This window comes from Stegastes partitus, unplaced genomic scaffold, assembly GCF_000690725.1.
Source record: "Stegastes partitus isolate 25-593 unplaced genomic scaffold, Stegastes_partitus-1.0.2 Scaffold1318, whole genome shotgun sequence".
Taxonomy (NCBI): Eukaryota; Metazoa; Chordata; class Actinopteri; family Pomacentridae; genus Stegastes; species Stegastes partitus.
The window spans coordinates 198855-214514 of NW_007579049.1; the positions used below are offsets into that span (position 1 = coordinate 198855).

Consider the following 15660-nt stretch of genomic DNA (forward strand, 5'->3'; position numbering starts at 1 on the left):
GTGAGCAAATGGAAACTCTTTCATTCATTCAAAGGAAAAATAAGGAAAAAATCTGCAAAGTAACAGTAAATAGTTCCAAAGATTACAGATAAAAACCGTTAAATGTCTTTTACTGTTACAATCTTTACTTTTACATTTTAAACAAGCTTTTAATTTGTAAAGATACTGACAGGAAGAATGTTTTAAGAGGTTCCTTTGGGATTAATAAAGTGTTTTCTTATCTTAACTTATCGCAACTTAACTCAGCTTATTTTAACCTGATTAACTTATCTTTTTATCTTTTCTTATCTGCTCTTAAAAAGTGCTTTACATGAAACATTGACGTCATTACGTTGAGACAGAAAAGAAACTCAAGACAGCATAAAAAAAAATAGAATAAACAGAAACTCAAAAAGTAAAATGTAAAGTCAGCATATTAAATCACAGGTCTGTTCACTGATGTAGCTGCTGTCAGCGCTGAATTATTGATTATTCAGTAATCAGTGACTGATTGATGGTTTAAACGTTTATTAAATTAAAATAATTCTGCTTTCTGCTGTTTCTGTCAGCTTCAGTTAAAAGTTTTTTTTTTTATCTTTAGTGAAGCAAAATAAATCATTTGAAAGAACAAATGTGGATTTTAATTGATGTCAATGTTGTCACCCTTCCTGCTCTGTGATTTGTTGATGTCCTCACTCGTCCTGCCCTGTGATTGGTTGATGTGCTCGCTCTTCCTGCTCCATCATTGGTCGATGTGCTCACCGTTCCTGCTCTGTGATTGGTTGTTCTGCAGGAGCGGCCGGCTGCAGCCTATCTGAAGATGTCTGATAATGGGGAGGTCGAGGACAAACCCCCAGCTCCGCCCATGAGGAACACCAGCACCATGATTGGCTCCTGCAACAAAGACCCCGCCCCCCTGAACCACGGCTCTAAGCCCCTCCCACCGAACCCGGAGGACAAGAAGAAGAAGGACCGATCGATCCGGTTCATCCTGACCGGAGGAGGAGACAAGAGTGAGTGGACGAAAGAGCAATGAGGTCACAGCCGTCCTCTTTGAATAACCTTTATTGAACTGACGGTGAACAAAGTGAGCAGGAGCTTCGTTCTTACACTGTAAAAAAAAAACCCACCAAAAAACCCAGAATAAAACCAGTGAACTCTGGCAGCGAGAAAAAAACTAGTAACAGCAAGTATTTGTAAAGTTCTGATGTTTGTACCTGTGATTTTAGGGTTACACATCAAAAAACAAGAGATTAAAATTTTAAAAATACTGATTTTAATTTATTTATTTTTACACACAACATGTAATTTTTTAGATTTTATTGGATATTATCTGTAATTTACCAAAACAGAAAATCTGTCAGTGATTTACTATTTTTCACTCCATAATGTTTATATTATTTTTTTCAAATACCAACAAAGACAAGAATATATTTTCAGAAAATGTAATAAATAGTGTAAACACAAAAACATACAGATTTTTAATGTGGACATTTACGACCTGTTTTTTATGGTTAATGTCTGAATGAATACTTATTTTCTGTGATTTTTACAAGTCATCACCTGTAATTAAACAAAACTGGAAACATATGCTGTGATTTTTTCCTAAAAATTACATCTACAAGTCGTTAAAACCTTCACATTTTACAGTATAGTTTCCAGAAGAGAAAGTCCTTCTAATATGTGAATATAAGGAGTTCACTGGTTTAATTAAAATCAGGATAATTCTTTGTTGAACCGTTGCAGAGGATCAAGTTGTTAAAGAGCGACTACAGTTTCCTCGTCGCTCCACACAGATGTGAGGCTTCATGAAGCTAAAGGCTAACGTGGTTCTTTAACTTTAATTTGCTAATCCTGTTTCACTTTGTTATATTTCACTTTCAAACATACATTTTTCCGCCTCAGATAAACATGAAAACTTACTTACAAGATGTTTTTTTTTCTCACATTCACCTGCTTTTAATTGGCAAAATCAATCTGGTGGATCAAAACCAGCTTGAGCCTCGTTTCATCGTCATGTTGCTTTAAATATTTTTGTTTCTTTGGTTTATTTCAGGCTGCAGTGTTTCTGATATCAAAACTCTTCTAAATGTGTAAACAGTGAACTTTGGTCACAACATGTAGTCCTCAGAACCGTAAATGTTGCTCCTCTGAATTATATTTTTCTTCTGAATTTAATGGAAACATGAGAGTAAAGTGTGAGTTCAGTAAAAATAAAAACAAATATTTTAATCTTCCAATCATCTCTTTAAGAAAAGCTTAACAGCATCATCCAGGTATGTTCTTGTATTTTTTTTAAACCAGTGTCCATCATCTCTCCAAATTTTATAAAAATCCCATCAGCAGCCAAGAAATTGTTCCAGAAATCCCGTTTCCGTGATCAGACCCGACTCGATCGACACTGTGAGCAGACTTTAAACCTCCTCGGTGTGTCTCCAGAGCAGCTCGGTGCAGATTAACATCCGTCTGACCTTATTGTGTCACAGCCGCCGCAGAACTCAACTCGCTGTTGAAAGTTTCAGGAGCTGCTGTTCATCGCAGGAAACCTTTTGTTCTGGGAAAGAAAGCGTTGGTCAGAAGTGGCCGTCGTGCAGAGGAAGCCCCGGTGGTTAGCAGTGGTGTAATTATATAGTAGGAATCTGTAAATACGCCTCCACGCTGGCCTCGCCCTGAAACATGCCCGGCTGTATTTATAAATGATCTTCTAATTTGCCCTAAATGGGACCATAATTTACTAAATGAACATCCTCCCGTGTTGAAGGAGACTAAAAACAAGCCACTAAGAACATGAACTCCTTTTTACTGAAGCATTTTCTCATAAACTTCTATCAGGGATGTTGATGAATAATTAATAATTATTAAACCTATATCAGCTGATAATGCAGAAGATGTGTGTTCATGTTAGTGTGTTGTAGACCAGCTGTAGTACCCGTTTGTTCCACCAGGTGGAGCGTCTTGCTGTTTAATACTATCGTGATTCGAGGATGCTACAGTCAGTTCATTATGGGAGTTTAACCAGCAACGGGCGCCATGTCAAAGACTTCTGTGGAGGTTAACGACCTCCAGCTGGTCTAAACTGACCGGCCCAGTGGTCGGTAGTCGTATAACTATATGGTAGTAACTTGTAGATTCGCTCTAACAGCAGCTTCGCCCTTAAACATGCCTCGCTTTATTTATAAGTTATCGTCTAATTAACTCTAAACAAGACCTTAATTTACTAAATGAACACCGTGTTCTCGTAAAGGAGACTTAAAACTAGCAACTGAGGCGATAAACTCATTGAAATGTTTACTGTGACGCTTTCCCATAGATCTCTCTGACAGATTTTAGTGATTAATCATAAATAGATTAATTGCCGTGCCACTAATAATTTAACTGAACAAAACCATATCAACCAGTAGAGTCCAAGAAGAGGAACATGTACGTTAGAATGTATAGAACACATTACCTGTAGTACCTGGTTGCACCACCAGGTGGAGCCTCTTACATCTGCTGTGTTTATATAGTGACTCGAGGACGCGATTTCGGACTGCAGTCAGTTCAAATGGTAACCAAAGAGCATTGACATGACAGAGACTTCTGTGATGGTTAATACCTCCACCTAGTGGCCAAACACTGAACATACGTTGTAGTTTAATGTATTTCTGTTCCTATTGTTTAATGTAAACGAGTTAATTTTATTGCAATTGTCTCCATGAATAGAAAGGTTTCATCAGCGTGTGGACAAATGTTGACAGTATTTATCTTTACATATAATCGGGACATTTTAGCTTCAAATATGCGAAACTTTCAAAGATTTAAAAATATTAATAATCGCCTGTTGACCCACTTTCAGCAGGTTTTAAACACATTTAAATTTGAGGCTGTTTGAACGACAGTATCTCAGGAACTATTGAAGATAAAAACCTGAAGTTTTCACTGTTTTTTCTCATCATGTCGTTGATTCAGAATCTACAATTTCAGATGAGTAGCTTAAATAGACACGTTAATCAGATTATCTGCCAATATGTTTGTTTTTGTGCTACAACCTGCTCAATTAGTTATGAAAGTTCAACAAAAATAACTTTTTTTTCCATTTTTGTGATTAAGTATTTCCCATTAACAGTATTTTAATGTTTAGTTTTGTGTTATTTTGACCTGCAGCTCAGAAAATATCACCAGCTGACATTATTAGTGTTTTTGTTAATGTGAGTTTAAAGATGAGACGTTCCATTATGACTTGAATTTTTGTTCATATTTCAACTCACCACAATCAGACATTATTTGATCTACTCGTCCAATATTGTAGATTCTGAGTCAACTACAAAATGAGAAATAACAGAGAAAATTTCAGGTTTTTATCTTTAATAGTTCCTCAGATGTTGTCGTTCAAACAGCCTCAAGTTTAAATGTGGGAAAAAGCTGCTGAAAGTGAGTTAATGGGCAGTTTTTAAAGCATTTTATCTCTAAAAGCGTTTGATATATTGATCTAAAGTTTCACAAATATCTTTAAAAATATCTGTTTTAATGCTTTAAAGAATTCATGCTAATCAGAGACGTCCAGGAGCCTCTTCTGCAACCTGAGAGGCAAAGTTTGTCTTTTTTTCTTGATCTTTTTCATCATAAACATTTATTCTGAAGGGAAATTAATTCACCTTCAGGTTGAAAACTATAATAATTCATTTAAACCTGAGAATTACAGATTTGTCTGTTTCTGTTTTTGTCCTTTTCTGACTCAGCCTATAAGAAGAAGGAGCGTCCAGAGATTTCCCTCCCGTCTGACTTTGAACACACCATCCATGTCGGCTTCGACGCTGTTACCGGAGAGTTTACCGTAAGTCTGGTGTGTCTGTTGTGTGTCTGTTGTGTGTCTGCATCACTCTTTAATTGCCCACCGAAGGACTCGTGTTCATTGTTGCGTGCGAATGTGTGTGTGTGTGCTGGATACACACTCACACACACACACACTTGGCAAATGCAGCTTTTTAAATAATCACATTAGACAAAGACGCCTTGTTTCGCTGACTCACTTGATCCGCCTGACCGAGCTCTTTTAGCTGCGAGTTAAACCGTGTGCCGATTCTGTTTCTGTAATCTGGGACACGGTTCCTGCTGCGAACTGAGAAACACAAACATCTACACAAAGATAAACTGGAGTCAACGCAACCTAAACACAATGCAGAGCAGTGTGTGAAGCTGATGGACGGATGATGTGATGGTTTAACGTAGAGGAAGGATCAGACCTGAGCAGGAAATGCAGGACGGAGTGATGGAGTGACCTCGACAAACTGAGCTGGAAAACGAGGATCTGTGACCCAGTTCAGAGTCTGAAGCACAAATATGACCAGACTGGCTCATTAGGACTCTTCAGGAAGTGAACGAGTGAAGTCTGTGTGCGTCTTATTGCACTTTACATCACAAAAACATGAAAATTTGCCTCATAAAAGAGTAAAAAACACTCAGCACATAACTGAATAAAACGCTGATAAACGACGCCGTGTGTGTTTTTGTGTGTTTCCAGGGAATGCCGGAGCAGTGGGCTCGGCTGCTGCAGACGTCCAACATCACCAAGCTGGAGCAGAAGAAGAACCCTCAGGCCGTCCTCGATGTTTTAAAGTTCTACGACTCGAAGGAAACGGCCAACAGCCAGAAATACATGAGCTTCACAGGTACACGCACAGGACGTTAATTATCTCATTAAGACTCACCTGAACCCTGAATGTAACGGCATCAGAAGATTTACGTTACGGGAAACACAGAAAAAGGAAAAACAACACGCTTTTTTATTCATATTTTGACATTTTGCCTTAAAAAACCTTAATAAAAATGACAAAATTGGAAAAATCATACAAAATTTTGCAGTTAAAGCTTCATAAACTCACTTCAGGTGGTGTTTAACTTTGTCTAAAAATAGTTAATGAGCTTCACTGGAGATATAAACACCTTTTCTGGATATGTTCTGACATTTAACATTTAATTTACATAATTTATCAGCCGTTTCTTTCTTCTAACTACTATTTCCCGATTGAATACTTTTACTCTGGTAGATGGACAAAGTTTTATTTCTTCTTCTTCTTCTAACTTTTTTTTAGCGGTTAACTGGTTTTATTGAGGAGCTTCTGGCGCCACCTAATGATGAAGTTCCTCCTTTTACTAGTTTATTCGCTCCAACGATGTTAACGGAAACAAATCTAGTTTCTTTATTTGCATTTTTTTGCACCAAAAGTCGACTTTAAAATCGCCTGACGTTCATTCATGTCTCCACGACATCAGTAACAAACACAAACACGTCCTGCTGCTCAGTTTTCTGTATTTTATTTCTTATTTTGTGTTTTTTTTTTCCTGCAGATAAAAATGCAGACGCCTACAGCTCCTCCACCACGACGGTAAGACTGATTCTACCGAGACGCCACACACACACTGATGAAGGTTTCATTGTTTAGCTCAGCTCTAGTGTCTTTTCACATGTTGGCCCTCTTTCAAATAAAAAATACTGAATAACACTGAAAATACTTCAAAGTTGGAAGTATATGTTTGCAGGAAGCATCAACCTGATGATCAGAATGAAAGATTTATGTGTTTCACTTTAGCTGATTTCCACACTTTATGCTAAGCTAAGCTAACGTCAGCAGGCTATGGCTTCTAGTTTACAGTTTAGTTATGAGGGTTTATGATCGAAACTCAAAGCGCTTGATCGCTAAATATGATCAATATAGAAAAAGAGAAAAAAATCACTTGAAACAGTAGCGTTAGCAGCAGCGTTAGCATTAGCGTTAGCAGCCCGGTTAGCTGAGTCGCTAGCGCATGAGACTCTTAATCTCAGGGTCGTGGGTTTGAACAAGTTTCAGAAACTCTCCACAGTGTCTGTTGTAAAGTCAAACTAGTGAGTTCTTCTTCTGAGAGCGTCCAGCCAACAGTTGACTTGTTTAGTAAAAATTAAGCTAATAAATAATCTCATAAATGAAAAATGTTGACTTTGTACCCTTTTCTTATTCATACGATAATATTCAAACTGTTTTCCAGACGTCTCACATGTTGTAGATTAAAAGGATTTGATCAGTCGCTTCATTTCCTGTTCAGGACCAACTTCATGTCCAACAACAGTCACACTGATTCAAACTGAACTGAACGAGGAGGTTTTGTTTCTGTCACAGTTCAGGTGTCGTCCGAGTCCTTTAAACAGAACCGTGAAGGTGAGAGTAAGGTGAAGGAGGGAGGATGATGAGGCGCTCTTCGTCCTCCTCCTCCTCTTCCTCGCTGCACCGTGAATCAGCATGTTTTCACCATTTCAACATCTCTGCAGCCTGGCCTCCAGCCAGACAGACACACCAGAAGAAGCAGAAGAAGAAGAAGAAGAAGAAGAAACAGAAACAGAAGAAGAGATGCATTATGGGTAGTGCAGGCATGATGAACTAGTTCAGACAGTAACAGAGGTGACAGTCAGAGAAGGGAGAGTAACTTTTCCTGCCCGGTGAGTTGATGAAACAGTAAACAGGAAGTGATGATGTCACTCAGACTCCGCCTCCTCTCCCCCTGTGACATCACGCAGAGCTCCAAGGCCGCGTCGGAGGCGCTCGCCATAGCGACCGTATCCGAGGACGAGGACGAGGATGAGGCCGAGCCACCGCCAGTGATCGCCCCCCGACCAGAACACACCAAATCCGTAAGAACTCACGCTTACGTTTATCTTTCTGTGTGTTTAAGATGCATTTTAATTAGTGATGCTCGATATATCGGTGACCACGTCGGTATCGGCTGATATTAGTGTTTTTTCCCAGATATCGGTATCAGTCCGATGAACAAATTTAGCCGATGATTGTCTGACATCAGCGCCTTCGTCTCTACGTTTGATGTTGCTGCTGTTTCACAGATGTTTTTACTAAACGTTGGACTTGAACATTACATATGTTTAAACATGTTTTACTTTTGTTACGTGATAAAGAAGACTATGTGGTCTAATTGGGCTTCTTTTGTAAAGTTTTCACGTTCTCACAGTGCTCACTTAGACTCATTTTTTGTTGTAAACAAAAATTTAATATCGACATCGGTAACATCGGTTATCTGCGATATCAGAAATCTTAATATCGGATATCGGTATAAACCAGAAATGCTAATATCGTGCATCACTACCTTTGAAACACTCTGCAGGACGTTTAAAACTGAAGTTAAACTTCAACACAAGCCGTCATCTGTCTGAACACTTTCTGCTGTTTGAGGCTTTATTTCATTCTACAACCAGATCAAACCACCTTCCTGGAAGAAAATAAAAGCTGAATTGAAAGGCGCCTGTTTCCTGCTAATTAGATTTGACGAATCGCTGCCGTGACATCGTTTGTTTACTCGTCTAATTAGCCAGAAACAGGTTGATGCTCGTTAGGTCAAAACGGCATTTAATTGGTCCGATTAATTAACTGACCGATCGATCGGCGCTTTTAATTTGACGGCTGAGCTCACAGGAAGTCAGACTAGCTCCTCTGTCCGATGCATCAGGAGGAGTTGTCGACTGTTAGACTTCTGTTTCCCTCATGCAGTGTTTTAAAGGACGTATTGATCACATCAGTGGGAGGTTTTGAATTTATGCAGCGAGTAACGTTGTATAATCCTGAGTTTAACGACTTCTTCCATCGTGTCATAGCCTCAGAGGTTCTTAGGTCTGATCAGGTGATGTCCAGGCAGCTTCTTTAACCCTTTATCCTCCCGTCAGCGCTGTGAAGTGAAGCGTGAAGCCTCCAGAGTTCGTCACTGGAGGCTGTTTAGTGGAGAAGCAGGTTTTCTGATTCTCTACATCCGTCTTCGTCATCATCTGAAACACTCACACGGTTCTACGTTTATTAGAATCACACCAAATGTATTTTAGCTTCAGTCGTTTCTTTCTGGACAGTTGAGGTTTTGTTGGTGTTGATTAAACTGTTATTCATTGAGCTGTTCTATCAGTGAGGGAAGGTCAACTAATGTCTATAAACTGTGAAACCGCAGCATTAAATTAAACACATTCAGACTTGTTTAAATAGATTGTTAGATGATGATCTTTCCATTTTTGGGACCAAATATTTCTCATAAAAACTCTTCTACATGTTTAGTTTTGTGTTATTGGGACCTGCAGCTACAGTTTGTTCAGAAAATATCACCAGTTGACTTCTTTGTTTGTTAATATGAGCTCAGAGGTTCCCATATTTCACCTCATCCATAAGCAGATTATTTGAGCCACTTGTCTGATGCTGCAGGTTCTGGATCAGCGACATGATGAGAAATAACAAATACAAAAATTTGGGATATATGAAGCAAAAATCTCACAAATATCTTTATAAATATTTATATTTTATGGTATAAAAATCATAGACGGTCGAGCAGAAACACTTCTACACATCTTTATTTACTTTTACTTTATTATTTGTCAACTTAACATCAGAGAAAAGTGAAAAATTATGTCTTTAAATGTCCAAAACAACCTTATCATCAGTGTAACATCAGTGGAAAATGATTCAACAGCAAACAATTGTCTGTTGGGCAACAAATCAATCAATCAGCTGATTATTTCAGCTCCATTAAAGAAATAAATCATGTTAGACGGTTCAGTCGTCGCCGTTAAACTTTCTATCGTGAATAACAAACGATCTTTATCTGGATCTTCGCGCTCAGACTCCAGTAAAACTCTCTGCTGCTCGTCTCCTCGTCCTTTCTTCCTCCCACATTGTTGCCGCTCTGCCAGACAGGTTGGCGGTCGACAGGCTGCTTCGTGGCGCCGCCGCCGTTTCCACGGTGACGAGTCCACAGCACCTGATTACGGCCACGAAAAACAAACTCGAGTGTCTCCGTTGTGTTTAGTCTTTTCTTCACCGCAGTCTGAGAAGCACTTCAGCTTCACTTTGGCTCCAAACATGTTTGTACACTACAAAAAATATAAATAAATAAAATGAAACAAATAATAGAAAATAAAATAAAAACAAAAATTAATTTAAAAAATGAATAAATACATTTAAAATGTAAAAATTGTTTAAAAAATTATGAATTAAAATAAATAAAAAATGAATATATGTTTTTTCAAAAATTTTATTTATTTGTCTTTATATTTCTACTTTTATTCTCTTTTTCTTTTATGGATTCATTTTTGATTAATGTTGCTTTATCGCCACATTATTTATTTTTATTTGAATTTATTCTTCTTTTTATTTCCACTTATATTTTATTATTCTTTCACTGATTTATTTTGGTAATTTGGCGCTCTCACTGCTCCATCTTTATTGCTTGTAGGACTTATGACTCCATCACCAAAACTTATGAATAATTTTCTGATAATTTTCCAGATCTACACTCGCTCCGTCATCGAGCCGCTCCCTCCTCCTCCCACCAAAGATGCCGCCACCTCCCCCATCGCCGTGCCGACCGCCGCCGCCGCTGCCGCCGTCAGCCCCGCCCCTCCGGCGGACGGAGCTCCCAGCAGCCCCCCCAGTGCAAGCCCCGCCCCCGGCCCCTCCCTGCCCCGCCCACAGGACAAATCCAGGAAGAAGAAGATGTCGGACGAGGAGATCCTGGAGAAACTACGTGAGTCTCATTTATAGCATCAAAACACAGAAATGTTTTCATATCATTTATATTCAGATCTGAAGTGATGTCGCTTTAATCTAATTAACAAGAGTTCAATCAAAAGAAGGAGGCCAGAAGTTGGTGGACATCATATTTATATAAAGAGTTGGTTTTCAGGCTTATTCCTGGAGTCACACTGGAGTATATTATATATGTTAAATAGTATTTTAGTAATAACACGGTCTGACTGACTGGATGGAGGATGCAGATTAAAGAATCAAAACATCAGCTTCCTTCTTCCCGACCAGCTCTGATTGACTTCACACTACTTTATCACAAACTCTGGATATTTAAAACAGTATCTGTGGGAATTTACCTCAATATATGAAATAATTCCCAAGATCAAACTTTTTAGAAACTGCCTGTTGAACCAGTTTCAGCAGATTTTTCCCACAATAAAATTTGAGGCTGTTTGAACGACAACATCTCAGGAAGTGTTAAAGATTAAAACCTGAATTTTTCACCATTATTTCTCATCTTATCAGTGATTCAGAATCTGTAATATTGGACGAGTAGATCAGATAATCTCTTGTTATGTAGCTGTAATGACTGCAGGCGATAACATTAGTGTGAGATCCTCCACAGACCTTAATGTACGATAAAACCTTTACATTAACCCTAACCTGGAAGCCTGAGTAATAAACCCAGTAAACCATGGAGGTGATGTGATGATTAAATGTTACTTGCTGACATCATCAACTCGCCTGCAGCCTAAAATAAACGCTGTGAGTTCACATTAAAGTGATGAAACAAGCCGTCAAAACTAAAAAAATAAAAGTGTAAATGAGACTAAAATTAGCTGGTGGAGACTCTGGCCTCGTTCTGCAGCAGGTAGAACAGCATCAGCAGCTCTAATAGAGCAGAAAGAAAATCAAAGTAAATCCCTGGAAACACAAGATTCAATGTGATCATACACAAAATGGATAATAAATGTTGTGTAGGTGAAGGGAGGAGACAACAAAGCTACTCTGTTAACGTATAATTAATCTTGTTATTACAAAATGCCTTCATGTGGTCGAAACCTTTCACAATAAAATAACTGAGAGTTCAGTTTAACCAGAAACAGCTTCTAACTCACATCACACTCTGAAGAACGTCTCACTGGGCTGCTTTCACGATCGCTCCATTATCGGACCACAGAAACAAAACATCTGTAAACAAAAATAGTTTTATTGTGAATTTATTTGTTAAAATGTACTTCCTGTGTGTTGACGTGAGCACAGAGAGCAGGAGAGAAGCTGACAGATGGAAACACAGGAACACATTAAAGTTTCCATCGTCTGTGGTTTTACCATTTAGATCAAAGCTAACGTTAGCCACATTAGCCGTGCTAATGCTAACACTGTTTTCTTATCAAAAATAAAACTGATCCACTGAGTTTCAGTTCCTCAGATGCTGCAGAAAACCTTCAAACCTCTTAAATTTCTGCCCATTAAATCAAGTTATCTTCACTTCTTGATCTCCCCTTCAGAATAAAAGCCCGTATTTAACCCTCCCCCATAGCCACATGTTTTACTGTGACTCTGTGCCCTGTGAATTAAAGCCTGTATATTTCTTACTGAACCATGCCGTCGCCCATCCAGATGTGCTCAGGTCTCCCTCTGCTGGTAAGACCAGGATACTTCCTGTCTGTCTGATTGACAGGCCTGATATCCGCCCTGTCCCGCCCCCTCTGTCCAATCCTCACGTCTGATTGGTCGTCCTCTCTGTCCATCGTCTCCTGAGGTTTCAGAGTTCGTCCTTTAATCTTCTTCCTGCTCTGGACTCTGATTACTGGACTGATGACACACAGACTCTCCTTCATCTTGTTCTTCAGTTTCTGTCTTTCATTCATTTATTTTCTCATTTTTGATCTCCTTCCTTCATGACTTCCTTTTCTTTCTTGCCTTCCTCCTTCTTCCTTCCTCTCCTCCTTTTTGTCTTTCCTGTCTAGTTTCCTTTCCTTCCTTCCTTCAGTCCTTGTCTCCTTTCTTTCTTTCGTGTCTTTCTTCCTTCTCTCCTACCTTTCTTCTCTGCGTCCCTCCTTCCTTCCTTCCTTCTCTCCTTCCTTTCTTCTCTGCTTCCCTCCTTCCTTCCTTCCTTCCTTCCTTCTGTCTCTTCTTCCTTCTCCCCTCTTCCTTCCTTTCTTCCTTTTTTCCTTCCTTCCTTCCTTCCTTCCTTTTGCTTTTCATTCTTTTCTCCTCCCATCTTTGACTGTCTGTTTTTATTTCCTACATTTCTTCCTTCCTCTCTACATCTTGTTATCCTTTCTTCACAGCATTCTTTCTTTACTTCTTTTTTCTTTTTTCGCCTCCTTTTTGTCTTCCTTATTTTCCTTTCCTTCTTTACGTTCTTTCCTTCCTCCTCTTTGCTATTGTTGATTCGTTCTGTCCTCACTTCAGCTTCTTTCTTGAGTTGTTTCTTACCTTTTTCATCTTTTCCCTTTTTGTTTTCTTTAAAGCTTTAGTCCTTCTCCATTCTTCCTTTGTCACCTTGTTTTTCTTTCTTTCCTTCTTTTCCTTCTTTCCTTCCTCCTGCCTTTTCTTTATTTCTTTTGCTTTTTAAACTTGAGTCTTTTTTCATTCTAGCTGTTTGACTTTTTCTTCTTCCTCTTCTCTGTACATCTGTTTTGTTTCTGACCTCTTTATTCCTTCTTCTTTCTCTCAGTTTTTCCTTCTTCTCCGTTAGCTTCATGCTTCCTCTTCCTCCCAGTCAGCATGCTGCATCCACCTGAGTGTGATGACCTTAGAGTAGAATCAGGATGAATAGAAAGACTCCGGACTTTTCTATTCATCCAGACTCGGTTGAAGTGAAATGAACCTTCCAGCAGCATCGAAGGGCCTCATTCTGTCTGTGTTGAAACGTCCTGACGGGATGCTTTAGATGAATCAGTGAACGAGTTTCTTTCTGTCTCCTTCTTTAACTCAGGGACGATCGTGAGCGTCGGAGATCCCAAGAAGAAATACACTCGCTTTGAGAAGATCGGACAGGGGTAAGAAACGAGCCTGCTTCTGAATGTCGTCACATCTCCAGTCTTTAAATCCAGTTTTCATGGAACAGTGGATTCAGTCACACTGGAAACAGGTTTTAGTGGCGTTAATGCGTTAAACATCAGAGCATCTCTACGTGCAGCACGGCGAGTTTCTGAGGCGCACATGTGACGCAAACTGTTGGAAAAATTGATAAAAAGAAAAAAAGCAAAAGCCAAATAATTCCATTTACTGTTTTGGAGGAAATAAACTTGTGTCGTCTGAAGGTGGCGCTACAGGCTGCTGTTCTCACGGCTTTAATAAACTGAGTAGAAGAAAAAGAAACAAACTCAAATTTTGTCCATCTCCAAGAGAAAAATGGAGAAAAGTCTTAATTATTCTTTCGTCTCAGCTGATTTCGGCCTCGTTTGATGCATAAAAGATGCAGAAACAGTTAATCAGTGACGTCACCTAAATATCTGTCAGAAGTAGTTAATTAAAGGTGTTTTTATTTCCCATGAAGGCCGTCGACTGTTTTCAAAAAGTCAGAAACCACCTCAAGCAAACGTAAAAACTTTACTGTGAAATAGTTTTTTATTTTTGCAGTTTTAATTAACTTTTCCAAATGTGATCCCTTAAAATAATAACGAACCTCAGAAACATTTTGGAAACACGGCTGATGATGAAAAACAGGATTTAGATTGACAAAGATATCTGGGTTTTTCTGGCTCAGAATGAATCTCTAAAGAAGGATTATGTAGTAAAAACAATGAGTCTGTTGTGAAATGACAGAAATCTGCTCGTTTCTGACTCTTTAATGGATAAAAACGTCTTTTATACGTCAGCAAATAAAACCCAGAAAACAAAACTGTTAAAACACTCTTATTATTTTGGGTTAACTTCTCTTTCAGCGACGCCCCGATGCTGGAAAAACTCCAGATATGAAGTAATTTTAGCCTCTGATGAAGTGTTGCTAAGACAACGAAGCTCTTTAAGGTTTTCAGTTGAACTGATTTGATTCCAGTTCGTCTGATGATTGTTTGGATTCTGCTGCTTCAGCGTTTTGTTGCCTCGATGGAGTTTTAATAAATAAAATGTTTTCTGTCCAACAAACACCTGCTGTAGATGTTTAAGTTGCTGTTTTCTTTCAGGGCGTCTGGGACGGTTTATACAGCGATCGACGTCGCTACAGGACAAGAGGTGAGTTTACAGATGACATGATTTATGTCTGTTACAGAGACGTTACTGACAAAACCAACAGAGACAGGACTTTCTAATCCCATGTAGAAGATACGGGTCAACAAAGAAATGTACAGAGGTACTGCACTGATGGAAAAGTGGAAAACAATATTGCACACATGAGTTATTTTACGTAGAAACATGCTAGCAGGCTAACATTTCCTAGAAATAACAATTGTTAAAAGACTTAAATCTGGAGAAAAAGGTGGACTAACCAACAGACAGCAGCTAAACATCTACAGATCCCACAGAAATCAACAGTTTCCAGTCATTCTTAGTGTCTGAGCGGTGATGTCTGTAAGTCAAACTACCACACAGTGACAGAGACGGTTCATAAAGACCAAAATCTCTTCAAAGAAAAATTAATTCAATTAAAATGAGCTGAAATGAATTAAGGGTTTAAAGTGCAGATTAAAGGAGGAATGAAGGATAAAGACCCAGCAAAGGAAGACGCTGGACGTTAAAGCCGTAGCTAGAAGTTTAAAGTGATCCAGCCTTTAATCAGGTGGATGAAGAGAAGCAGACGACGGAGCGAAGCTGCAGCTGGAGCTGATGTCAGCCTGTAACTGGATTAAATCCGCTTTCATTGACTTCCAGGTTCATTCTGAAGCAGCTCAGCTCGTCTGTCACGTTAATCCTCAGTTCCTCTCTGAGGATCAGTTCAGCTGCTGACGGCCTTCTTCTGCCTTCCATTCACAGATTTATCCTCCTTCTCTGTTCGTCCGTCTGCTGCTGTTTCTCCTCCTCATCCTCTTTCATACCTTCTCTCTTTATAAACTCATCCATCTGTCATTGTTCTTCTCTCTCAGGTCGCCATTAAACAGATGAACCTGCAGCAGCAGCCCAAGAAGGAGCTGATCATCAACGAGATCCTGGTGATGAGGGAAAACAAGAACCCCAACATAGTCAACTACCTGGACAGGTGAGACTA

The 15660-nt window shown here is 39.1% G+C and overlaps 1 protein-coding gene across 1 annotated transcript in view; it reads left to right on the top strand.

Annotated features, from left to right (window-relative positions):
- Positions 1-15651, top strand: part of pak1 (p21 protein (Cdc42/Rac)-activated kinase 1) — a gene marked incomplete at its 3' end in the record, with an annotated part of 50198 nt that extends 34547 nt beyond the window's left edge. Inside the window, exons 3-11 of the mRNA XM_008298458.1 lie at positions 773-992; positions 4698-4792; positions 5480-5627; positions 6307-6344; positions 7508-7621; positions 10263-10500; positions 13450-13513; positions 14642-14690; positions 15539-15651. Of these exons, the coding sequence (XP_008296680.1) occupies positions 800-992; positions 4698-4792; positions 5480-5627; positions 6307-6344; positions 7508-7621; positions 10263-10500; positions 13450-13513; positions 14642-14690; positions 15539-15651 (1052 nt within the window). The remainder of the gene's footprint in view (positions 1-772; positions 993-4697; positions 4793-5479; positions 5628-6306; positions 6345-7507; positions 7622-10262; positions 10501-13449; positions 13514-14641; positions 14691-15538) is intronic.
- Positions 15652-15660: the final 9 nt, after the last annotated feature.